Source organism: Spinacia oleracea, chromosome 4 (genome assembly GCF_020520425.1).
Source record: "Spinacia oleracea cultivar Varoflay chromosome 4, BTI_SOV_V1, whole genome shotgun sequence".
Taxonomy (NCBI): domain Eukaryota; kingdom Viridiplantae; phylum Streptophyta; class Magnoliopsida; order Caryophyllales; family Amaranthaceae; genus Spinacia; species Spinacia oleracea.
The window spans coordinates 136,665,964-136,692,563 of NC_079490.1; the positions used below are offsets into that span (position 1 = coordinate 136,665,964).

At 34.9% G+C, this 26,600-nt stretch overlaps 3 protein-coding genes and 2 long non-coding RNA genes across 6 annotated transcripts; 3 read left to right on the plus strand and 2 right to left on the minus strand.

The window, feature by feature from the left end:
* Window positions 1-379: 379 nt before the first annotated feature.
* LOC130459266 (uncharacterized) lies at window positions 380-2,268 on the plus strand. Its single transcript, XR_008918537.1, has 3 exons — window positions 380-460; window positions 1,261-1,696; window positions 1,846-2,268. It is a non-coding gene; the product is annotated as an uncharacterized lncRNA (long non-coding RNA).
* A 1,459-nt stretch (window positions 2,269-3,727) lies between these two features.
* LOC110777928 (HMG-Y-related protein A-like) lies at window positions 3,728-9,129 on the minus strand. The gene is made up of 2 exons (XM_021982506.2): window positions 8,949-9,129; window positions 3,728-4,548 (listed from the first exon to the last, which is right to left on the minus strand). The coding sequence occupies exons 1-2, from the start codon at window positions 9,000-9,002 to the stop codon at window positions 4,054-4,056; spliced, it is 549 nt and encodes a 182-aa protein (XP_021838198.2). The 5' UTR covers window positions 9,003-9,129; the 3' UTR covers window positions 3,728-4,053.
* On the minus strand, window positions 6,903-8,941 carry LOC130459199 (uncharacterized). The gene is made up of 2 exons (XR_008918422.1): window positions 7,791-8,941; window positions 6,903-7,201 (listed from the first exon to the last, which is right to left on the minus strand). It is a non-coding gene; the product is annotated as an uncharacterized lncRNA (long non-coding RNA).
* A 1,623-nt stretch (window positions 9,130-10,752) lies between the features above and the next one.
* LOC130471933 (uncharacterized) lies at window positions 10,753-13,490 on the plus strand. The gene is made up of 3 exons (XM_056842291.1): window positions 10,753-11,084; window positions 11,469-11,709; window positions 13,053-13,490. The coding sequence occupies exons 2-3, from the start codon at window positions 11,563-11,565 to the stop codon at window positions 13,488-13,490; spliced, it is 585 nt and encodes a 194-aa protein (XP_056698269.1). The 5' UTR covers window positions 10,753-11,084; window positions 11,469-11,562.
* Window positions 13,491-20,520: 7,030 nt separating this feature from the next.
* Window positions 20,521-25,683, plus strand: LOC110777927 (cyclic nucleotide-gated ion channel 4). Of its 2 annotated transcripts, none has more exons than XM_021982505.2 (7): window positions 20,521-21,360; window positions 23,135-23,260; window positions 23,357-23,670; window positions 23,832-23,940; window positions 24,150-24,386; window positions 24,466-24,552; window positions 25,043-25,683. In XM_021982505.2, exons 1-7 carry the CDS (start codon window positions 20,683-20,685, stop codon window positions 25,556-25,558), a joined length of 2,067 nt encoding a protein of 688 aa, XP_021838197.2. In that variant the 5' UTR covers window positions 20,521-20,682; the 3' UTR covers window positions 25,559-25,683. The 2 variants fall into 2 exon arrangements, with proteins under 2 accessions (XP_021838197.2, XP_021838196.2); XM_021982504.2 differs by having other exon boundaries at window positions 20,522-21,360; window positions 23,045-23,260.
* Window positions 25,684-26,600: the final 917 nt, after the last annotated feature.

Here is a 26,600-nt window from a genome sequence, read left to right on the forward strand (position 1 = left end):
GCGGCCAAGGGCTCGGCGTCGCCGGATTGCGCCGTCGAAGGCGACGGTGGTGGTGGTTTGCGGCGGAAGAGCACGAGGGGAGGAGGGAAAGACACGAACGGGGGAGAAAACAGGGGAGGGGGTGCGAACCGAGGAGGAGACCGGGGAGGGGATCTTGAGGGAGGAAGTGAGTGGTTCTGGGCAGCGGCTCGCCGGGGTTTGGGGCGAATAATGATGAAGGTGGTTGGAGTGTGGTGGTGTGGCGTCGGTGGTGGTGTGCAGCGGGGCAAGAAAGATGGGGGCAGGGGATGTGCGTGGTGGTGGTGGGTTGTTTGCGACGGCCGGGAAATAAGGAGGTGGTGGTGCGGTGGTTACAGGCGACAAAATGGGTGGTTTGCAGGCGGCATTATGCCGGAAAAAGGGGCGAAGGGGGTGGCTCCATGGCTGAGATTTGCAATTTATTCAAAGAGAAAATAAAATGGTAATAAACTCTATTGTTTTGATCTTGAAATTCAATGGTGAATAAGATGTTGGTGGCTGATTGCTTGAATCAGAGAAGAGAGAAAAGGGAAGTGATATTGGTCTCTTGTGTTGAAATTGTTTTCTGAAATTGTTGAATTTGTAAAGGATAAAGTGGAAGGAACGAACTTGGTTTTTGCTTTGAATTTTGACTGAAATGAGGGAAGAAGGAAGGGTTTGAAATTTCCTCCTTCTTACTTTGTACGTGGGGAGCAAGGAAGAGAAAGATGCCAATTTGTTCCTTAGGGGCATTTTGGTCATTTCACTTAGTTAGGCAAGATTTCTGAAAATTGGTTTCTATTTTTAGGAAATTAATTTGAATAGAAATATTTAATTAAAATTAAGTTTTAAAATAATCCTTTATAAAAATATCATTAACGAAAAATAAATTTAGTTTTCGAATAAAATAAGAACGTTCCGAAATTATTAAAAATCCGAAAATAATTAACATTTAAAAAAAAGGTCGTTAAGCTCGTAAATATGAAATTAAATTATGAATTGAAAAACAAATCGTGTAGCAATATTAAAAATTCAAGCGAAATAAAACTTCGTTAATTAAAATAAAGTTCGAATTTAAGATTTAAAACGTTTTTAAATTGAATAATAATAATTAAGCCTAATTAACCGAGTTTTAAAAATTCGGGGTATTACAGTTGTAATGTCCTTGTTATATACATATATCTATAATACGTATTTCTTTTCGTGTAATATACATTACAACAATATAACAGTGAAGCCTTCTGTTTGATTCTTGTGCATCAGGAGTATGGAATAGATCAGTTGAAAACTGTTTGTTTTTTGCTGGTGAAGCTGCAAGGAGCATCCAGATACAATAGGTGGTGCAATGTTGAGTGGGCTGCGAGAGGCAGTTCGTATAATTAACATATCCACTGGTAATGATTACGCAGCAGAAGCAAAATCTGTTGAAGCTGCACAGAGACAATCAAACAGATAGAGGAATGAAGTAAAGGACATTACAAGAAGGCTTGATGCAATTACCATTATCCGCTATAATAGTTCATTTCATAGATCCCAGTTTTTTGCTACAGAAAGTTTACTACAGGATATGTTGTTTAGTGTCAAAATGTCAGCTAGAAGATTGCGTCTGGCTAAAGAGATATTAAGCCTTCCTTTTGAATCTCTAAAGTCTGTTGCTGGGACTAAAGAAGGGATTAGTATACTCAACTCGTGGATATTGGTGAGTTTGTACTAGCAATTCTGTCCTTTGAACAGAAGAGTGACACAACAATTGTTATTGTTGTATTTTTGCTTTGAAGTACCTAGTACAGAAAATTAGAGATGTTTGGATCTATTTCTGGGATTTAAGGTTTCTCTTACATATTGCAGGATTCCATGGGAAAGAATGGAACTCAACTCATGCGTCTTTGTGTCCATATACTTGTTCTGGTCTCAGCTGTCCGGCTGTCAGGTATACACAAGTCCCCCCCCCCCCCCCCCCCCCCCTACTAGCTAGGTGTTCTTTGATCCGTGTTATTCAGGTGAGCAAGGATTAGTTGACGAAGCACAGAAAGCATTAGAGGAAACTTTTGTTTATTTCTACGACTGTAGTGTAAATTAGAAAAAATATAATCAATATTATTGTTAGATTATACTAAATATGTGTATTGTTGTATTATATAATAATCTAATATTTACATATATAAAGGAGGCATATTTGCTGAAAGATTAGAGCGCCACCTAGGATTACTAATGGTTTCGGCCAATGAAAAATAAGATTTCTAATTTCTTTTTGAATTAAAAAAATCAAGTGCCACGTACATAATTAATTAGGTGCCACGTAGATATTTTAATTAATTAATTATTAATATATACAACTCCATCGAAAATCAAACACTCTAATAATTAAAAATAATTGATTGCCACGTAGATATTTTAATTAATTACTAATATATACAACTCCATCTAAAATCAAACAATAATCTAAAATAAAATAAATAAAATTCAATTTAAAATGAAACATTAATCCAATATTAGAGCGCCGCGTAGAAAAATCTAATGGTTTCGGTCAATGAAAAATAAGATTTTAAATTTACTTTTGAATTAAAAAAGTCGAGTGCCACGTAAAGAAATGATTAAGTGTCACGTAGATATTTTTTATTAATTAATTATTAATATTACGCATATACAATTTCATCCAAAAACAAAAACTCTCATAATAAATAAATAAATCTAAAATAAAATTCAATGCAAAATCAAAAACTAATCTAATCTAATATATAAAAGTGGTATATACATAGAATTTTTATTTAAACATAACAATTTAATAGAATCCGTGCATCGCACGGGCTAAAATCTAGTATACAAAATGTAATTTATTGTATAATATAAATGGTAGACCATACTATATATGTTTTGTACGGTCCACATGATTCTATGTAACTGGAGTAAAATTAAAGGAATACAATGTGTGAATTGATGCTCATTGTTAAATAACAATATAACCTTCCCCTAACTTGATCATTGTTATCTATGATGTCGAACAGTGCAGAGAATCCTTCTTTTATTATTGGTAAGGTTTGTTTGAATACTTTGTATTTTTTCGATTATGATAAAATTATCTTTTTCTGATTGCGTCATATTGTTTGGAACAGGCTTGATATTGGTGAAGCGAAAGAGATTAATATAAAGAGATGCTCAAGGATGAAACTTCAGAGCAGCAATGCATCAAATATCTTGGCCTAGGCCCAAGAGAACGTTTTGTGATAATATATATTACGGATAATATAAAATCGAATACAATTGTTAGATTGTAGTGTATATATTTGCGGTTGTATTGTAAAATAGAAAATATACGAAATCGAATATAATTGTTAGACTGGAATGTATATGTCTACTATTGCATTGTAAAATTTAAAATATATAAAATTAAATATAAATGTTAGACTGTATTGTATATATATGCGACTTAATATTTTATAAGTTTGAAATTTAAATTAGATAAAATAAAAACTTGGAAATGATATATATTTGCTAGAATATAACGCATGTATTGTAAAATAGAATTTATATAAATTTGAATATTATATATGTATGTGAGCCGATACGTTCGCGAACAACTGTAGAATAGGGTTGTACATGAGCCGATAATTAAATAAGTTAACAACATCACGTTCAGCTCGTTAATGTTCAGGAGCACTATTTAATTACTTCTTTATAAGCTTGTTTATAACTCGTTCAAGATAGAAAAAATAATTTATGTACGATGTAATTTAATGAACAAAAAAGAAGGCCAAACTAATACTTCGTATAAATTACAAGCGAAAAACACTTAGAATCATAATTAATGTTTGTCTTATTTTCTAGGTAACACCAACAAAGCATCAGCATTAGAAACAAACAAACCAACAAAGTTGACAATTTACACCCAAATTACACCTGCACACACAAATCCTTCTCTAATCCCCTTTTTCTGTCTACCCAAATTACTACTCGACACACTAAACACCACCAATGGTTGATCACGAACAACGTCTTGGTTACAAAGTCCTAAAAAACCAGGAGGTTAAATGCTACAAGTCTGATTTTTGCTACTTGTTATGCTGAAACCCCTTCACCCCCAATTTGTAGCTTCACCTTTGGAGGCCTACCTCTTGGCCTTCCAGTTTTTGTGTCTGCTCCCATATCAAATTTGCCATCAAAAGTATTGGATGGAGACACTTTCTGCTTCTTTGGGGTTACAGTTGCAGTTGCAGTTGCAGTTGTAGCAGCAGGGTCAAGAATATCAGCACCAAACTCATCCTTCTTGGGTCGGCCTCTGGGTCGAGCTGAACCACCAGATTCTGGCATGTCGGGCTCCTTGGGCTTCAGAGGCCTTCCCCGTCCACGACGGATGAAGTTGGGATCAGGCTTCATGTAGTTGTTTTTCCAGAAAATAAGGTCTCCGGTGTCTTTCATCCTGTTCAAGTGGTGTCTTAGCAGTGTTGAGTGCCCAACAGGCAAGTTCTGGTACTTTGATTCAATGAATTTCGAGATTGAAGTCTTGTTTGAACCCAGTTTCTCATTTAATGCATCTATTGCAGCAATAATCATCTGCCCAAAGGAACTGAAATCAATTAAAACTTCTACCATTGTTAAGCTCCTAAATAAAGTCCAATGTGGTCTTGGTCAAATAGTAACCATCTGCAGTATTTCAATCAAGCATCTAACAAAACCTCCCCCATTTTCTCTACTATGCAGGCAGAAGGTTAAAAACATCATAACAATTAAAACACTAGAGCTAAGTTATGCCCAGAAAAAGAACCTAGTTTAAGGGTACGGGATGCATACTTAAGTGTAAACATTAAACACCTTTGTATTTTCAACAATCATCCAAACCCTAACAACCCCATTCATACTCATTATTCAAAGGGGGCCAATGCAATAACAGAAACAACATAGCAATAAAAACATTCAAGAAATGCAACAACAAAAGGATGTTAGACCTGTTACACCTAGAGAGCTCCTTAACAATCAACATGCACACCTGCAAGCTAGTATAAATCCGAAACAAGAAAACTATTGTAAATATACCATTGACCTTAATTTAAATTATCTAGAAGGATAAGCAAGTCCAAGATCTACAGTGGGAAGATCAATCAAACCGGATAATAACAGTTTTTACCCCATTTTTCTCTTTCTTCTGTTTATGAGTGGGACTTCCAAATTCAGGCAGACAAGTGAAATCCTAAAATATAGATAAATTGAAAAGGGACGTAATTTTGTTGTCTCTATTCCATGCCAGCCAACAAAATTTGAAGGAAATAATGTCCTTGGTCCAAGTATGCATTTAATGTTAAAGCTAATAAATGCAGTTCAGTATTAATTAACAAGTTAATAATTCAGTGAGATCAAGTGAGCTGAATGCCTAGCTAGAGGCCGCTTCAGTTCAAGTGGAATTAATGATATTAATCCACAACTTACTCTTGACTGAACCCGTAGGGTCACACAAATAGTACGTAAACGGATCAAGTATTTAATGGAATTAAATACTCCATCTATGATATTCGGAATCGACGGATCTTGGTTTCAGTGGGAGCTGAGATCGTCAAAGGCAAGAAATGAATACTCCGGAAACGATGATATTGCCGGAAACGGAAATATGGATCGTATCGGAAATATAAATATTATCCAAGTCGTAGATGTTGACGGAAACGGAAACATGGTACGTATCGGAAAATATTATCGGAAATGGACATATTGCCGGAATCGGAAATATTACCGGAAACGGAAATATTGTCAGAATCGAAAATATTATCGGAATCGGAAAATAATTCCGGAAACGGAAATATTAAATATTTATTCGAAACGGAAATTAATTCCGGAATCGAAAATATTAAATATTGTTCGTATCGGAAATGAATTCCGGAATCGGGAATTTAATCGGAAGCGCGTCGTAGGAATTAGCATCGGACGAGACTTGCTAGACGAAGGCCCAGCACGAAGCCAGGCCTACGCCCAGCAAGCCAAGCGCCCAAACACACGCTGGCAAGCCACGCCAGGCCCAGCGCAAGGCCAGGCCAGCAATGGCCTTGGCGCGCACGGAGCTGCGACATGGGATGCGACGAGTGGGCTGGCGTTGTGCGTGGGCCGTAAGGCCTGCGTGCGGTGCTAGCGTATCACTCGAAGTGTGTTACTCGAATCCTAAGGCTACCGGGATTCGTCATATGATTAAATCTAATCCTAAAAGATTTAGTTTATTTAATTAGAGTCCTAGTAGGATTATAATTAAATAAATTAGTATCCTAATAGGATTCCAAGTCCTTTTCCATAACTCTATAAATAGGTGCCTAGGGTCACAATTTAAGAGACACAATTTCAAGTATTCAAACAATAAAAAGCTAAGATTTTTAAGTAGAAAAATCAGCCATATTCTTGCCCTATTAGCCGAAAATATATAGTACCTTAAGGGCGATTCTAGTTGGTCAATCTTAAGGCGGATCCGGACGTGCTGTGGACTATCTACGGAGGGACGACACTTGGAGTCCTAAAGACTTGTTCTTGTTCGGTTCGGGCGCAGCTAGGGAGGGCACGCTACAAAGTGTATGCATCTGAATTATGCTAAATGATTATGTGTAAATAATATGTTTCATGCCCTTATGGTTTTTCCGCATGATTTATGTTTATTCATATGTATCATAACCTAACAAAATTAGTATTACAAGGAACAGTTTAACAACTAACAAAGATTTGACTGTTTGAGGTAGCACATAAACACATCCTAAACTCTGGTTGTATTTCGTTAGTCGTTACGTATGGGCCATATGGCTAATGGTTAGGGACTCAAATCGTAACTACAAATTTCCATCCAAGAAACATGACGAAAAATAAAAACAAGCTGACACTAAGCAAAGTAAGAATTCAGAAAAGACAAAAAGTGGTTCCATGAATGGTGTAAACTCAAGAGCTGAAAATGCAAGAAATCATCATGATTGAATATGAAGTAAAAACAAATATATTTCACATGATATGTAAAGAGGTGCCATCATTAGGTAATTAAAAGGTTCAGAATTTCGGATGGCTCTTTCAGTCTTCATAAAAGCACCATAAACACAAGTGTCGAAACAATGTAACAAACACGAGCATACTCATATCACCCACTCGGCCACTCATACGGTCCCTTTACTGACCTCGTGTGCTTTCTTCCTCTTTACTACAAGACCGGCCTTCAGGTGGCTCTCTCTTTTCCATCTCCCAGATCCTCTCTCTTCTCGAGATGAAACAACACAACTCAAAGAAGAATTTCAGTCATCTATGTTACTCAGTCTCTTCATGTGGTATGACCATATGAGCAGGGGACATGTTTTCAAGTAACCAATTTCAATCTCTTGTTTGAGACACTAAGACAATCTATTTTATGCCAAAATCATGGAATTTTTTACACTGAGTTGGACATGAGTCTGAGTATGTCATACTATTTTGTTGCTTGAGTCGAATGTCACACAATTAACACCCTCTTATTGCCATGGACAACAATATGCATAATGATATAAAAGGTCTTCAAAACAGTCATGGCCTAAATTCTTCACATGCCACTACGGCCTATGTACATCAGTCCATCACATTCTTCTAAATCCGTCGTCTAATCTTTTATCCTACATAGCTTAATGTAAAATCTAAGTTATTGACAATAAAGGTCAGAAATAGTTGTGTCGAACTTTGCACAGATATAAATCATATATGAGAATTGAAAGTTAAACCATATGCTAGAAAATATAAAAAGCTCAAATCCAATTCTAATATAGCAGAGCCAATCTCCAAAAATTACACCCACTAATCCCACAAACATGATTTACCTTTTGTCAACAAAATCCAATCATCCATGTTTGCATCAAGCTTTTCCCAAGTCTCTATATGCCCTTTTTCTACAGCCTACTGAAACCTTTCTACTACAACACAAGAATCCTCAAAAAATAAGGCCAAACAACTCAGACTTATAAGTTTTGCAACTCAAATTTTATTCATCTCCTTGACAGAAACAATCAAATAATTTTACTATATCCCTTTTAAAATCATCCTAGTTTGTGCCACGCGATCAGGTGCTTCCCATCCCCAATTCCTAACTCTGCCTAAAATACAATCAACTCTCATTTAAAACAAAGTCCACACTACTTGCAAATTTGCAATTAAGATAAGTCATTTTCTTCAATGAAAAGTGGGGGTAACTAAAAGCTTCATCATTTTCCCATGACAACAAATGTTGGTGACCTGGTGGGCATTCAACTTACATGATCTAGAGTAAAAACTTGCGTAATTCATATACCTTGCACATTCAAATTAGCAGCTTAACCAATGATAATTCAGATTAACCCGATTGTTGTACCGAAATCCGGGTCCAACGACCACCCAGTCTATGATCAACTCTACTTCAACCAAATCTTTAATCACAATATTCACAACAACACAAAAACTAATAATTATGATTAGCCAAAAAAGTATACAACCAACAAATTTTGAAAACGCAGGTAAACTTGCTGGAAAGGACAATGCAAACTCAAAGACAGTCATAAAAAAATTAACCAAAAACATGAAAGTTGAGCCCTTTTTTGGTAACATACAGCTGTCAACCACACAATAAAGATAATAAAAACTAACACTTCACATTAAAAAAACTAGAAGTGGCAATACTCACTAGTCACTACGTAAAAAAAACAAAATTAAAGCTTTTAAACAAAAAAGCAAATTTGTCAATCTATTCCATAAATAATAAAAACAAAATTGCCATTTCAACAATTGCATTCACCAATTTAGCGTCTCCAAATTCCCAGAATAAATCACAAGAGTAAAATTAACAAACAAAAAAAATAGTTTAGTTGATAAAGTCCAGTGGTAATACAGGATACCCAATACTCGACATCAAATCTCGTCTTCTACCTCATTTCCCTTTACCACTTTCTATTCAACGACAAAAAAAAGAGATGGGAATAGGAAGAGAGGAGAGAGAAAATGAATACCTCGGGATAGGGAGGAAGAGAGTGAGGTTTATTGAAATCATGAGGAGATGCCATGGAAATGTGTTGTTTGTTTGAGGGAGGGACAAAGAGAGGGACTACTCACTGTTGTTATAACCAAAGTTGATTCATGGAAATTGAGACTAGTGTGATTTAAAGAGAGATAATATTAGGAATCAAATGGGGTAAATAAAATAAAAGGCATTTTTGCTTTTATTACTTTATTTGTTTCTTTTTTCTTTAATTAATTTGAGAAGTGAAATCAACGGTTTGTAGTGGTTTGAAGGATGTAATCGAAGGGTTGGTGTTTATCTTAAGGATGTGTTGTTTTTTTATAAGTGACATGGCAGTGTGAGTTTGGACTGACTTAGGTTGTTCGAGAACAAATAATTAAAGCAAATGGTATTAGAAAATTGTAGAGTTCATCTAACTTTCTTGTTGTCATCACAAGGGTATGACTTAATAGTTAAAGATATTAATTAAAAGTTCCTATCAAAAAAATATGTTAATTAAAAGTTTAAACATGTATTTACCATCATTCTAAAAGAGACAAATGATATTTTGACTTGATAGATCGAAAGTGCATTTAATATGAAAAGGATAAAAGGGAAATATAAGAATAGAGAATTAGTGAGTAAGATAAGCTTTAATAAGAATTTTCCCCATTTTTATTTTGATAATTAGCATTTTCCCCATATTTGACATGAGTTGGAAGATTGGGATAAGTGGAAAAAAAATATTAAATTATCTTTACTAACTTTCTCAGTCACCCCTTATTATATGTGGAAAATGAAAAATTAAAAATGCAGTAAATACTCAAAATCATTTTAAAAAATATTAACAAAATTAAATTTTCTTGCAATCACTATGTGGTTAAAATTAGCAAATTAATTAATAACGTAAAACATGTGAAAGATAGTATAAAAATACACATTAATCCCATCCCACTTAAATGTATTTAAATAGAGTTAAATACATATATAATAGTATAGCTATGATGGTAAACTTTCTACTATATTTCTTGTTGGTTTCATGTTCGAACTCCAACAAAATCATTTTGTGTATCAATATTAAAAGCTAATGCACATCCTCCATGTCATTGTTGATGTGGCGCCTTGTCATATTTAGTAGATGTGACACATGGTGGCGTGACATGATTTGCCTTGGAGATTTAATAATAGCATAGATAGATAGATGTTCTTTATATTTAGGACATTAATTAAAAAAAGTTACGTTATTAATACACTTTAAATTAGTAAATGCATGTATTATACATTTGTATATATATAATATTATTCACATTGTCCTAATAAAATGTTGGACATTTTTTAAACTATTAATACGTGTGTTTGATATATTACAATAAGAATTATTTGATTTCTTATTTAGAAAACATCTAGCATTAGTAAGACTATGTAGTAGGTTTAGTATCATGAGTAGTGTGAGATGTGTAGAATTTGATTAATTAGTAACATGTTTTTTGTGGAGGGTGTAGAATTTGGTATCCTGAAAAGGAGGGAGCGTAAATCACTAGTAGAAAAACGCTTATTTGCATCCCCGCTTTTGCCACGCCATTCTGAACATGTGATGCAAATGATAAATTTTAGCATAAAATTTAGTCATTTGCGTCGCAACTTTGTTAAACTGCGAGGCAAATGACTCTAGGATGCCCCCAGAGTCATTTGCGTCGCAGATTAACAAAGCTGCGAGGCAAATGACTCAATCAAGTGCGTCGCACATTTGTTAATCTGCGAGGCAAATGACTCTGGAGCATCCTAGAGTCATTTGCCTCGCAGATTAACAAATGTGCGACGCAGATGTATGGGCTGGGCCTGCCATATTCCTCCAACATTATTTCAGATATGATAGAAGTACTGTAGACTACCCTACATTAATTCGCCGCTCAGCTCCTCACTTTCTCTCTCATCCTCTTCTTAGAAACTCCATTTTCGACGGCGACTTCATCTGAAATCTCCTCTAACCAACCTATCTTAATTTGTCCATTTTAGTGAATAAGCAAAACCCTATGATCCTCGGCGAAGAAGGAGACATCGATCTCGAAGCAGTACATCTCGATTTATGAAGGTTCACCCATTTTTGAAGGTTGGGATCTCCGATTCACCTTGTCGTCGTCCTTGAGTAAGTTGTTGCCGAAGCATTTGCTATCTCCTGCTGTAATTTCGAAGTCCATTAGAGTTTTCCCTTTCCTATGTTAATTTTGCGAATCTAGGGTTTTGGTTATTTGTTATGCATTTGTTCAATCGTCGATAGTTCTGGTCGATTTAGAAGTGTTTGAATTTGAAATTTTGATTATGATGCTGATTTTAGTGTTTAATTATAGATCTAGTGCAAATTTATTTAATTAGGGTTTTTAATTGCATTTTAAAATGTAAATCAAATAAAGCCGAGGTCTTTGATTCTAGTTGTTTTTCCGCAATTGGATTTGGTATTTTTTAATCTTGCATTCGCAAACTTTTTCAATTTAAAAGTTTTCAATTTTGATTTTTTATTGGGACTGTGAAGAATTTGAGGTCGTATTTGGATGCAAGGCTAGATGGAGCGAAATCATGGGCAATTGGGTGAACATTTGTGATATTTGGATTAAGAAGTTGTTGAAATGTCCTCTGCAAATATAGGATATGTAGGACCAGGTAGTTCAATGGCTTACAGTGATCAGAATGGTTCATCTAGTTCTTTGGATTGGTTAGGGAAAGAGATGCTTGAATTAAGACTCGGAGACCGAGCGGACCGCGCTGATGATAGGGTAAGCTTTAGTTTTCTTTTTCTCTACATGTTCTTACAAGTAATTTTTTCATCTTTGTTTTTGGAGTACAAATAGAAATACTAAATAGATCTGGATTTTTAGTATTGTGAAGTATAATGCTTAAGTTTAGTCACTGAGCGTGTTATGTTGCGTGATCTGACTGCTTTGATCAATTCAGCTCTTAATAATACAAACAGATTGTTCCTTTGGATCTTTTGAAGAGGAATCAGTATCTAATTAGGAATTTAGGATTTATATTCTTGTTTAATGCTTAGCAACCTTTTTCTAAGTAGTTTGAGGTGAAGAAAGGAGTTTCGTGGCTGACTTTAGATCAGCACTTTTGAGTTCAACAGGTTGGGAGACTTTCCCTTTGGATGTTTTTGAAGAGGAATCAGATTCCGTCGTCCAATTAAGATTTAGATTCTTATTTGTGGTTATTGTCCTCTTACAACTTGACTATTAGCTTTTTCCTAACAAATATTCTGTAAATTCTCTTTGTTCCAAGTATATATACATGCCTTTTTAATTGAAAGCTTTGGATAGTGATAGGTAGATGGGAGAGCTTCTGGTGCTGGATTTGTTTTCGTTTTTGGGGGGTATGTTTGACAATGATAAGTGCATACAAATTCTTTGTGTCTTTTTCTGTATTTTCGAGAGTAAGGCTCCGTTTGGTTTGACGGAAAACACAATTCCAAACTACTTTTCCTTCGTTTGTTTCATTACAAGAAAAGTTATAGAGAAAAGGAAAATGGAAATAGAATGGGGTTGATGGGAGGAGGAGGAGATGTAAGGAGGAGGGAGGAAAATGTGTTTCCCCTCCCTTTCAAAAGGAAAATGTTTTCCACCTTGATAGAGTTGTATTCCTCCATTTGGAAACAACTTTCCATCCCTTACAAACCAAACAAAGGAAAGTGGGAATCAAACACTCTCTAAATGTGTTCACATCAATTTTAGGGTATAAGACAGTTAATCAAAGAAGTATTTGTTTTATTTCTTTTGCTAATTCAAAGCACATTTTTTTTAATGTTTGTGTGAGTGTGGGACTGTAGTTTATTTTATTTTTTAATAGGAATGAGCCAAGATTTAAAAGCGTTGTTTTTTTTAAATATATTTATCGTACTTCAAGCTTTAACAACTATTTTCATATGTCATTTGTTTTCTTGGTGGATTTAATCCTTCTATCTCTATAATATACCAAGATGTAAGTTGTAAACAGCCTACTTGATTTCCACCTCCCTCTTTTTGTTTGCTTATGTGATATCATTTGTTAAATAGAGCTCACGTATTGTTTGCTAATAGCAATAACATGATGATGCTAAGTTGTGATATCTCATGTGTTTCAGATGCGAGCTGATAAATTGAAGACACAAATCGAGCTTACATTCAAACAGATGAACACTGGTGGGACAGAGGCAGAAAGAGGTAGAGAAAACATTGCCGAACTGGAAAGGGTCCAGCAAATCATGGATCAGTACAAACTGCAAGCTCAACAACTGGAAGAATTAGAAGTAAAGAAACGCACAGAAGAGTTGGCTGCGTTTGTAGCTAAAGAGCCTTCTCATCACTTGCTACGACTTGGCCATGATTGTTGGGACGTTGCTCGATACTACACTAGAAGCAAGAGAAACACTAGAAGATTCTGGGCAACAACTAATTTTTTTTTTTTTGTTGGGTGTCAAGAGAAACCGTTAGATGGAATACATTGTTGTAGATATTTCAAGCTTTTGTATTGTAAAATTTATGAAGGTACTGCCTTTACTTATTTAGTCTTATTGATTTGATGTGGTTCTATTTAATAATATGAGTTGTCTATTTTACTATATATATATATATATAGTAAAATGGAACCTATTTTTTTTACAAAATTCAAAGTCATTTGCGTCGCACATTAAGCTATTGTGCGTGGCAAATGACTTTTTTTTTTGGCGCCTGAAAGTCATTTGCCACGCACTTTAAGCTAATGTGCGTGGCAAATGACCTTTGAACATGGTGCCTGAAAAGTCATTTGCCACGCACATTTGCTTAATGTGCGACGCAAATAAGGGTCATTTGCATCGAGATCTTTTGCCACGCACAATGTGCGACGCAAATGTGCTTAAAAGTGCGATGCAAATGACCCTTTTTCCACTAGTGAATGGATGTATGATAAACTTGATGGGCGCAATATTAAACCCAAGTTTCTCAACGGGGTTACAGAGTGCATTGAGTTTTGCAAAGAGCATCCAAGTTGTGGTGACGGTGACAAAATAAGATGCCCATGTTCCATGTGTGATAACAGACGTTTCAATGATGTTGAAACAATTAGAGTACATATGTACAAGAAGGGGTTTGTTCGTAATTACTATGAATAAGTATGTCAAGGGGAAAGTTTCGGAATTTCTGCCTCGCGTGTTCAAACAAATCATACCGTGATATTGTTATTGATGCTCTTGAAAATAATCAAGAACATATGTTGAATGAAGAGGCTGGTGTAGTTAAAGAAGAGCCAAATGAAGAAGCCAAGAAGTTTATCGACCTTCTAAAGGCAGCTGAAGATCCATTATATGAAGGGGGCAACCTATCTGTGTTGGAGATGGCATCAAGAATTACAAGTTTGAAATGTGAATTCAACTTACAATTATTTTCCGACCATGCTTTACCGACTACTTTTAGTTGGAAAATATTTTACCGACTATTTTGCCGACTACTTTTAATGGTCGCAAAATCTCTGTTTTCTTGTAGTGTCTTGGAAAAACTCACATACAACAGGTAATATACTACTAGTTCTCTTGACTAAATTTAGCAACAATAATACTTATTGGGCCCTTGCTAGCAACATCTTTTGTTGTGGTGATCTCCCATGACGCCATGATTAGTTATATGATTATGGCCCATCAAGTTATGAACTAGTGAATTTAGACAATTAGGCTATAAGTATAACAGTTGAATTACTAAATTTTGCTAAAACTTTACGAGGTCCTCGTAAGTGTTTAGCAATATCTTTACTAGTATAACAGGTTTTATAATATGTTTAATTCAAATAGCTAAACATATTTCGAGTGAATTCACATAGACACGTAAGTACCTTTCGAGCAATCATAACTTTACTCGACTCGTGAATATGTCCAGCCGATTTCAAGAACCCGTGAGCCAACTAGACTCACGTATCAACCTAAGAATTACCGAGTACAAAGATTACAAGCGTTGTATCATTGTATGAATGTTAGGAACTCAATACTTCTTCTAATATAATCATGCATAATAACACGTACAGTTGTATCCATGAATAACTCAGTGCTGTTTCTTATATATTTGATTTTTAAATGGTGTCGTCGCTGTGTTAGAATTTCATTAATGTGTACGAATTGAATGTCAAAATGAATCTGAACATGATCGAGCGTTTAGTGGCTTTAGTTATATTTTCGTTTGATCATTTCCAACATTCAAACAAGATGCACCTATAGTCTTTGTTATTTCTTAGATGACAAAATATTCATTAAAACGAATCTAATAAAATCCCCACACGACTATGTTTTTTTCTTAAATATATATAAATCACAAAAGAAAGTGAAAGAAATTTGTGTGAATAGTGGCAAAAATCACATTGTGATATTTAATGAGAAACAGATAACATATTTTGCAAACAAATAAAAATAGCACAAAACCAAACAAAAACGCGAACGCCCGTGTTTCCCCCGGCCCGCCAATTTCCATGGCAGCAGTCAGTAACCAGTGCAGATTACTAAAGTACGTGGACCCAAAAGTAAGACTTAAGAGTGTTACATATAGCAGAGTAAGGGAATAAAATTTGTACATTGATGTTGTGACAATTCTGTTATGTTCGTGATGGGTCATCTTCATAGTTCATAATTCATATACATCGATCTCTACATACCATATTATTTATGATGTGACATCCCAATAATACTTATTTAGTGACGAAACTTCGTTTGACCACGATATTTTGGCGTAGTTATAGTAGAATCCAAGCTAAGTAGTGGGAACAATGGATTAGTGACAACGATTGCATGTTGGATACTAAAAACACCGAATAACGGCTCTTTTACTAGACACTCCTCATGTTTAATTCTGAAAAGAGTACTCGAAATGAATTTGATAAATCACAAACCTAAGAATGACAAAACAAAATTACGCGCTGTGCGGTAGATGTTGTAAACAACCCGTATCTCGTGCAAGGACAATGCCTTACGTACGATAGGCCAAAATATGCCATGGCTTTCCATCTTCCCCTGTAATTCAAAATCTTGTAACTACGGAGTCTTTTTAAAGAAAGTCCTATAAAATTGTGTAGATATCAATTGACTGTTGGTTCAGTGGTGATTGAGGCTGAACTTGGTAGGGAGGACCTGTGTTCGATCCCCCGCAACAACAATTGGGAGGGGAATGGAACCTATCCACTCAGAACTCGCCCCGAATCCGGATTAGCCATAAGGGTGAACCGGATGGTACACCAAAAAAAAAAAAAAAATTGTGTAGATTATTGTATTTACACTTCAACTCAATCCCATTTCCTGGAAGTTCTATACTTCGACCTCCCATTTCATCAACCAAATAATTCACTAATCTTGCACTTTTTAAAAAGGTCTCACTTTCCATATTTTCTTATGTTAACCCAATCGCCTAAAGTAATACGGAGTACTTCATACCAAGTAAAAAAATTACGATGAAACCAAAGTAATGAGCCATTAATTATTAAGCCCCGATCCTTCAAAAACAAAAACAAAAGCAAAAACAAAAAAGTAGTACTAAGCCCTAAAATCGATCACGAAGTATTATAAAGGGAAATGATTTCTGTAATGCATAGCTAGCTGAAGCTATTGAGATTTGAATTTGTAGTGAAAATATATATTAAGGTTTTGTTTGTTCGATTTTATATTTACTTATTTAAGAAAAAATAAGTTTTAAGTTCAAATAGTCTAGTTAATTTCAGATAAGTTTACTTAAGATACTTAGAAAAAATAAGTTTTTTCATACATTTCACCACTAAAAGAAACTGTATCATTAACGACCGGAAATTCCGTCGCTAAAGGCCAATAATCATTGATTAATGACGGGATTCCTGTGGAGAACCCATCATAAAAGTGCGCCGTCGTTAATGGAAAATCTCGTCGTTAACCCGTCGTAAAAGACATTTGCACTACAAGAATTTGTATCTTTAACGACAACCTAATTACGACGGGTCAAAAATCCCGTCGCAAGGGGCTAACAGCCAAACAAAGACGGGAACAACCGTCGCAAATGTCTTTTACGACGGGATTTTCCATTAACAACGGCCCCCTTTTATGACGGGTTCGCGACAGGAAATCCCGTCATTAATCAACGATTGTTGGCCTTTAACGACGGGATTTCCCGTCGTTAATGGTACATTTTTTTGTAGTGTTGCGACGGTTGTTCCCGTATTTATTTGGTTGTTAGTCCAATCGCATAAGGCTTTTGCGTTGAGATTTTTGACTCGTCGTAATTAGGTTGTCATTAAAAATACAAATTATTATAGTGCACACACTAATAAATTTATTTCAGACATAATTAGTTTATTTCAGAAAAAATTAATTCAGAAAAGTCCAAACAAAATAAATTGAGTAGAGCGGAGCATAATTTCTACCTACAACACATTCCATGATCATATCCTACCCACGGATCCACCACTTCTATCCATATGTTCAACATTTTCGATTATTAGGAAACGGTAATCATGAATGAATCATCTAATGATTTCATATTTTCATGATTTCTTTAATTGGGAAACCCTCAGCCCCCACACCGCCCAACCACTCAAGAATCGTGGAGAAGGTAAGTCGCAACATATACCGTAATTGATAATTTTACAAGGAGTTACGTTGCGTTTTTCAGAGGATTTTATTTGAACCCAAGACTCTGAAAACTCCATACAATGATGATTTAATTTTTCTTTGTACATAAATTTCTTTTATTAAAATGATTTCTTTGGATGACATTTTTGTTTTTCTTTGAATAACGTTTTTGTTTCCTCCTTCGTTATGAACGGGAAGACATAATAAGCTAGATATATAATGCCACAATTGCAGTTTCCTCAATTGTCTTATGTTACAACATTTTGCAAAAGTTGAGAGACTATGCATGATATCATGGAATTTGTAGAATGCAACATTATGGGTCCGTCCATTCTGCACAGCCAGCGTTGGAGAACATACGTACATGTGTTCTTTACGCCATCTTTCGTCTTATTATTATCCTACTACATCCTTTTATAAAAAAGTTTACAGTTACTATTTGCACAAGGATTAAGACAAAAGTAGAAAAGTTGGTTAAATACTTCGTATAATAGAATAAGGTGAGAAAAATGTTTAAAAAGGTGGGTGGATGTAAGAAAAAAGAATGAATAAAGTAAGAGAAAGCATTACAAGAAATTGTATTATTAACGACGGGAAATCCCGTCGCGAAGGCCAATAATTGTTGATTAACGACGGGATTTCCTGTCGCGAACCCATCATAAAAGGAGGCCGCCGTTAATAGAAAATCCCGTCGTAAACCCGTTGTAAACCCGTCATAAAAGACATTTGCGACGGTTATTCCCGTCATTGTTTGGTTGTTAGCCCCGTCGCAAAAGGCTTTTGCGACGGGATTTTTGACCCGTCGTAATTAGGTTGTCGTAAAAGATACAAATTCTTGTAGTGAAGTGAGTAGAAAATTGTAAATATTATGGAGTAAAAAGGGTAAAGTAGTAATTTTCATGTCTAAAAAGAATAAAGCAAAGTGTAAAGAATATTATGAAACGGACTAAAACGGAAAGTGTAAAGATTATTTTGGAACCGAGGTAGTCCAGTACATGCATGGAACCGTACTTCTGTTGGTAAGTTAATTGGTATATATGTAACTGTAATAACAGATGTGAGAAAGATTATAAATAACGTAAATAAAGATAATCTATACGGGTATCCGGTAACAAATTGATTTATCAACCCTCTAATAAATTAGGCAAATGGTATGTTGCAACAAATTATATTTGTCAAAGGGCCAACTCAACCAAAAGATTAAGCTAATGGTTGAAGCCTCAACATTAGTTTTATACTCTATCAATATTAGCATGGAAAAAAAATAGTTTCTTCTCATAAAAAACGTTGGCCGGAGTATTACTACAGTCCCTCGTTCCTAAATAAGTGTTATATTTCTATTTATAGCATTTCCTAATAAGTGTCAACTTTTCATTTTTGGATATACCATTTTTTTATTTTTCCATAAATCGTGATTATTTTCTTACACATTCTACATTTTTCTCACTTTTCCATCCCCACATTCACTTTTATTTGTACTTTATCAACAAATAATTATCTACTTTATTATTTCCTCAAAAAACACTCTCAACATTATTTTTCCTACACACTTCTCATTTTTCTTAATCTCCGTGCATTCTTCCAAATAAGACACTTGTTTAGAAACGAAAGGAGTATTAGTTTGTTGCAATATGTAGACATCTGATTACACATGCACATAGAATCTGAGATGATCTAGGCTTATTTATCCTTAAAAGGAAACAAATCAATCAACATTTCTTTAAATCAACGTAGTATTAATTTAAAATCTGAAAAATAACAAAAACGAGGTCATCTTACTAGAATGACCGAAAATATATAAATATCTCACCATTTTGTGAATAAAATGCACCCTAAAATTATAAGTTTATTAGTTCCTTAAATATCACACCATTTTGTACTTTACACTACTCACACAATATGATTGGTCATCTTTTGTGATTCATAAGTAAGAAAAGTTATAGTCATGTGAGCCTGTGAGGTCTAGTTCGTATCGGTATATTTTCTAAATATTAACGTACGTTTTATAATTTTTACTTATATAGTATATACATAATCCGAGGTAATAAGAGGGAAAGTCCTATATTGTATAACGTAAATGGTGCGGTATTTGCCTAAATTGTATTTTGTACCACATATTAAAATGAGAGGTTGTCTACATCGCTGGTAACCAGCGAAATAAGGACTCCATACCCACTTTAAAAAATAAAAAAAATTGAAAACATGGCCCACCTTTAAATAAATGTGTAAAAGTGTTGTTAACTTGTTATATACTATCATTTCTAATATAAGTATTGTTATTCTTGTATATATACTGTCATTGTTGTATTAAAATACTGTCACAATCATCCAAAAAAAAAGGAAATTATGTATGCAACTGTAATGAAATATAAAAAGTAAAGAGACCACTTAAATAAATGGATAAAAGTACGTGTTGTATATTAAATGAATGGGTAAAAGTATGTATACAAGTGTTATATAAGTATTGTCATCGTTTGCATAAATACTGTCATTGTTGTATTAAATTAAATATTGTCATTGTTGCCCATATATAGTACTTTGTTTGACTTTTCAACTCATGAGATGAAATTACCATTTTACCCCGGGTATAGGGTAATTGTGTCGCTGATTACCAGCGATGTAGCCTCCCTCCTAAAATGAGATAAAGTTGATAACATTTGACTTGAATGAAGTAACTGAAAAAAGAATAGAGAGATAAATTAAAGGGAGCAAGAGATAAAAGAAACGGGTTCAATCTAATTGTACGTTTGAAGATGAGACCTTCTTTAGCTCTGGCTAATTTTGTCCTGTCGTTAAGTAAAAGTTAAATTCAGTTTAGGTGATTTAGTTTTCCTACCCACCTTAATAATTACTGCTGTATCATGTATGCACATGTTTTGGAGTAACAGGCTTGTGACACATCTAAGAAATGACAGGCAAGTAAGTGGATCACATTCACAATAACCGTGTAGGCAAAAAGGTAATTTCCGTGAATTTCCTTACCTTTTGTCATAATAAAAATCCAAATCTCTCTAAAGTCTTAAGGGGTGTGGCTCTTACAATTAATCATTTCTGATGAGGCTAGCTAGTTCCTTTCAATCTAAAAAAAATCAGTCCTACTTCCTACTTCTCTTGATATATATATCCCTTCAAAACCAACCGAAACCCTAATCGAAAAATTAGAATGACAAGTCGTCAAGAAATCCTCTTAGTCTCGCGTTTGCATGATGAGGCTAGAGGCGATGATGATGATGATGATGATGATGATGATGATGATAATACTTGGGAAGAAGATGAATTTGAAGAAGAAGAAGAAGAAGACGATGATATATTATTCGGAGAAACAAATTATTTTGTTGAAGGTGGAAAAGAGGAATCAACAATAAGTTGGAGCAATTTTAGGGGAATCCTTCAGAATCTATGTGGTGGGAAAGGGGAAGGACGAGGACAAAGACAAAGACAAGGACGTGGAATATTGTTTGGGATTGGGGGTGTTCTGGACCCAAGGGCAACATGGGTGCAAGAGTGGAACAAAATATTCCTTCTTGTCTGTGTTACTGGTCTTTTTGTAGACCCTCTATTCGTCTATGCACTCTCGATTACTGAGGCATATCTTTGTGTCTTTGTTGATGGGTGGTTTGCGATCATGGTTACTGTGTTGAGGTGCATGACCGATGTGTTGCACGTATGGAATATGTGGCTTCAGTTCAAGATGGCCAAGCACCCGCCTTATAAGGATGACAATGGAGGTGCTAGTAGGGTTCTTGGTCATAAGACTTTTGCTACTAAAGTGGCTTTCGGATATTTTAAGGCTAGAAATGGCTTCTTCTTTGATCTCTACGTCATCCTTCCTTTACCCCAGGTAACCCATTAAATCTGCCTTTATCTTCTTAATTCATTACTACGGATTATCCTATAAAACTAAGACAAAATCCATCAGTTTTTTTTTTAAAAAAATTAATAATAATAATAATAATAATAATTGATTCCCCTTCTTTGTTTTAGAGAGGGGAATCAATTAGATATATATTCCAACTATGTGGGTGTTTAATTTGCCGAGGGTACATTATATTTCTCAACTAAGAATTTCAGAAGTCTAGATTTTTTTTTTAAATGCTTGAATTTAGGTTGGAAGTTTCCTTTTCTGAGTCTCACTTATCTAGTCTAGAAAGAATAAACACGACAAACTACTTTTTCATTTTGCCGGAATATAAGAGAATTTTCAAGAAAAAGATGGAATGTACGTTCACTTCGTGAATTGGATTATTGGTGTGACAATTTGGGGAAAAAAAATTAACAATTTGAAAAAAGAATTTGGAATTTGGTTTCCAAATTCAGACAAAAAAAAAATGCTCAAATTGTATAGCAAAAATAAAATAAGAAACGGGATGAGTTTGAAATTAAGTAAAGGTGAAGCTTTTTGGGGGGAAAACGCTATTATCTTTGGGTCTTATGGGGGAGCAAACGCTATTGTTTTTGGGGCTTTTCGGGTATAAGTAATTTGTATGTTTGCAACTTTTTGCATAGTAAGATACGACACCTTGCATGTCGTTGGAGTTGTTTGCATGCAGATTATAGGACATTACTGAATTGTAGCAAACACGTGAGTTTCTCATGTCTTTTACCTTATTCTAGATAAATACTCCCTAGCTAGAAATTTTGAAGTTGGATTACAAAAATTGTAAGGATAGTGTATACAAATGTCTAATTTTAAAATGATTTCAATGTTTTCTTTTTACGAATGATAAAATGCGCTTCATATGCATTTTCGATTTCAAATTAAGTGTACACAAAGGGAGTAAGGCGTGTAACTATATACTCAGAAACATTATAAGAAAAACAAACAATACCCTGTTAATTAGTGATTCCACATATTAGTGTAATAAGTGAAGTATGTGAAAGAAAAAGTAGTGTATCAAGTGAAAATAAGAAGCCGATAAAAGCGTATTATAACTGTAACTGATGGAGAGATTAAGATTATTTACTTTAACTGAACAACACTTTAAGATCTAGACTTCACATGCATTATACTATACTTGTTCATATGCATTTTGGATTAAGACTATGTAAGCATTTTCCCGTAGGCCAAATGGAAGTCAAATAAAAGAACACAAAGAGCTATGTACACCCCTTTCAGAACACAAAGAGCTATATATGTACACCCCTTTCAGAACACAAAGAGCTATGTACACCCGAATACATATTAGATGTTCTCTAATACTTGGTATTATGTATGAAAATAATCGAAGATTTTGAATAGAACAGTCCAAAATAAGTCTAGGTTGTATCCAATTATAAGTCTAACGGTGGCGCCTCAAATTTTTGGTTCTCGTATATAAACTACTCCGTATATCAAGTTAGGTATGCCTAACTCTACTTAGCTCCAGCACACATTAGGAAACATAACTTAATACAAAACTCTAACTCTAGGATTTAACATGCGATGGAATTCGTACTCCAAATTCTAGGGTTTATATTATTAGCAACGAAAATCGATCTCATTTAATTTCCTAATTAATGTTTAAAGACTGGTGATTTAATTGCAGATAGTATTGTGGGTGGTAATCCCATTTATGCTAAGAAGAGGATCAACAAATGGAGTAATTACAGTGTTGTTAATAATGTTTGTGTTCCAGTACCTTCCAAAGATCTATCACTCAGTTTGCCTCCTCCGTCGAATGCAAAAGTACTCAGGCTATGTTTTCGGTACTGTCTGGTGGGGTTTTGCCCTCAACATTATTGTCTATTTTGTCGCGTCTCATGTAAGTTAATATTCCCACCATTCTAAGGAGTAATTATTATTACGGCATAATTAATTAAAATGATTTTACCATTTGTATATAATTCAATTCGATCAGGCAGCAGGAGCATGTTGGTACTTGCTAGGGATACAAAGGGTAACCGAGTGTTTAAAAAAGCAATGCAGTCAAATGCAGGGTTGCAGTTCCAGATTGTTATCCTCACAACAACCTATCTATTACGGTGGTAACTTTTTCATCAAAGGTCACGACCGCCATTTTTGGGCTTCCAATACACCAGCAAGGACTAATTGCTTGAAGACTTACGATAACTATGAATATGGAGCTTACAAATGGGTCATTTATCTTGTTAGCAATAACAATCGCTTCGAAAAGATACTTATGCCCATTTTTTGGGGGCTTATGACTATGAGGTACTCGTAACTCTTACTCCCTTTCGCTATTTTACATTTTTGACCTTTTAATTCATCACACAATTACCAAGGCCTCAGTTCCCAGTTTTTAGTTTTCTAGTTTTTTAAACAATTAAAATGTGTTAAGATTATTGTCCTTTTGTTGTTGGTTTTTGATGCAGTACATTTGGGAACTTAGAAAGCACAGCAGAGTGGCTTGAATCTCTCTTTGTTATCATTGTCTTAACTACTGGATTGCTTCTTGTCACTATGTTAATTGGTAACATCAAGGTATACACAACTTAGTCTTTTTGATAAGTGAAGAAATAAAAGGAAATGTGTAGTCGCTTAAGCAAAGCTTTTGGATTCAGTTGGAGGTTTGACAAAAATTAAGAATCATATGAGCTAATTAATTAGCTCTTGCAAAAATTAAGAAGCAAGTATGTTAACAATTAGCAAGGATGATATGATATGATATGATATGATATGATATGATGTAGGTGTTCTTGCATGCAACAACATCAAAGAAGCAAGCAATGCAGCTTAGAATGAGAAATATAGAATGGTGGATGAAAAGGAGGAAATTGCCTTATAAGTTGAAGCAAAGGGTTCGTATCTACGAATGGCAACGCTGGGCTGCCACGCGAGGGGTTGATGAATGTGAGATGATACGAAATCTTCCTGAAGGCCTTAGGAGGGATATCAAGTACCATCTTTGCCTAGATTTAGTTAAACAGGTAACTCTTTTTACAAAAGTTTTTACTACTTCACCTTAATTACAAATGATTTTTAAATGAATTTATTTCTTCGCTATAGGTGCCGTTATTCCAGCATATGGACGATCTAGTTTTAGAGAACATATGTGACCGCGTCAAGTCCCTTGTATTCACCAAGGGAGAGACGGTAACTACATCTATCCATATATTTTAATTTGCTTTTACATGCATCTAGGTGTTTAACTTATTGTTTAAGCTTATTCTGGCAACCACCAAATTACTCGATCTTTGCTGGAGTACGTAATTAGCTTTTAATTGTTAGCTAATTTCACTAGTTGCTAATTAGCTGGGTTCAATTAACTATTTATGTAAGTGTTTGGTAAATTAATTCTGGTTTAGGGCAATCTTTTAGGGACAGAGAGAGTAGTTAGTTGTTTAATGTGTAAAACAACCATTAAGGACATTGACATAGAGTGACGTAGCTAGGTTGGTAAAAGATGTGATTTTACACAATACCTTCAAGCCTCTAATGCAAAAAGCTCTTTTTCCATCCAAAAACTCTCTTCCAAACCTCTCCTAACCAAACACGTACTCATGTTAGCTTGTAGAAATGAAAATCCTTTTTTTTTTTTTTTTAAGAGTTTTAATTAATCTTAAATTTAAATTTTGTCCTTTAGATAACCAAAGAAGGTGATCCAGTTCAGAGAATGCTATTTATAGTCCGAGGCCATCTACAAAGCAGCCAATTCCTGAGAGACGGAGTAAAAAGTTGTTGTATGTTAGGTCCTGGTAACTTCAGTGGAGACGAGTTATTATCATGGTGCCTAAGAAGACCATTTATTGAACGATTACCGCCTTCATCATCCACTTTAGTGACCCTTGAAACAACAGAAGCCTTTGGTTTAGAAGCACAAGATGTTAAGTACGTAACTCAACATTTTCGGTACACATTTGTAAACGAAAAGGTTAAAAGGAGCGCGAGGTATTACTCCCCCGGTTGGAGGACTTGGGCTGCTGTCGCCATTCAGTTGGCTTGGCGAAGGTATAAACATCGTTTGACACTTACTTCACTGTCTTTTATTAGGCCTAGAAGGCCATTGTCCCGGAGTTCTTCACTCGGGGAAGACAGATTGAGGCTTTATACCGCGCTTTTGACATCTCCTAAACCAAATCAGGATGATTTCGAGTTCTAATTTGGGAATTCGGAAGATAATGTTCCGTACAAAAGAACAATAATCTTTGTCTAGGGTAATTTTATTGTAACCATATATGTATATATAAATATATATAATGACATCCATGTTTTTGTTCGTATATATATATATATATATATATATCTCTTGTTTAGCTTGCTGAATAAACTTCAGTGACAAGCTAGAAGATCTTTATTTTGTTCAATATTCTTGATTTTAATGCCGTAAGATCGATCTAATTAATTAGTCATATTATTTTCGATCATTTCTCTGGCCTACTATTTACAAGAATATATGAACCCTTAAGGCTCAAGCACCTACGTGGTGCTAATTGCAGCGGATGCAAGACAGACATGCCCCTGCGTACGTGTGTAAGTCGATCACACCAATGCTTCTACGCGATCGAGTTGAAAATGAAGTAAAGCTATCGAAATCAAACAAACAAAGAGTAAATTAGAGAACTTTAATGGACTGTAACTCAGAATTACAATAATTGTGTGTTTATAAGCGAATTTTTCCACTACCAGCATAGGCTCTCAATTAACAATCCTTCTCTAAATCCATGCACACCAACTCTGAGTATATATTAGTGTTTAGGGCTATTTTATTTTTTTTGTTTTGGCCGGTACTTATCCCGAATTATATTGACGAGCAATAGGGCCGTGGTTATTTATGAAAGAGATTGAATCCGTGTCTTTCTCATTGAATAAGTTAGCTTAATATACATCAGTTACAATCGTCAATTAAGGCTAAAATCTAGGGATCCTTATTGACCAAATATTGCTAACGTAAACTAGAATATCTACAAAATATATTATTGACATAATTATTTTTGACTAAATAATTACATATTCTATCACACCCCCTCGGTCGAAGCGGGAGGATTTCGAACGCTTAGACTGTCCCGAAAATCTTCAAACAGAACTTGTGGAACTCCTTTAGTGAAAATGTCAGCAATCTGATACCGGGACGGAACATGGAGGACCCGAACATGTCCGCGCGCTACCTTTTCACGTACAAAATAAATATCCATTTCAATATG

Excerpts from the sequence above, each read along its gene's own strand:
- LOC110777928 (XM_021982506.2), bottom strand. The coding sequence starts at position 9,002 with ATGGCATCTCCTCATGATTTCAATAAACCTCACTCTCTTCCTCCCTAT. Across the intron at positions 4,549-8,948 it reads CTCTTCCTCCCTATCCCGAG|ATGATTATTGCTGCAATAGA; the intron begins GTATTCATTTTC and ends TCCTTTGGGCAG.
- LOC130471933 (XM_056842291.1), top strand. The coding sequence starts at position 11,563 with ATGTCCTCTGCAAATATAGGATATGTAGGACCAGGTAGTTCAATGGCT. Across the intron at positions 11,710-13,052 it reads CGGACCGCGCTGATGATAGG|ATGCGAGCTGATAAATTGAA; the intron begins GTAAGCTTTAGT and ends CATGTGTTTCAG.
- LOC110777927 (XM_021982504.2), top strand. The coding sequence starts at position 20,683 with ATGACAAGTCGTCAAGAAATCCTCTTAGTCTCGCGTTTGCATGATGAG. Across the intron at positions 21,361-23,044 it reads TCATCCTTCCTTTACCCCAG|ATAGTATTGTGGGTGGTAAT; the intron begins GTAACCCATTAA and ends ATTTAATTGCAG. Across the intron at positions 24,553-25,042 it reads TATTCACCAAGGGAGAGACG|ATAACCAAAGAAGGTGATCC; the intron begins GTAACTACATCT and ends TTTGTCCTTTAG.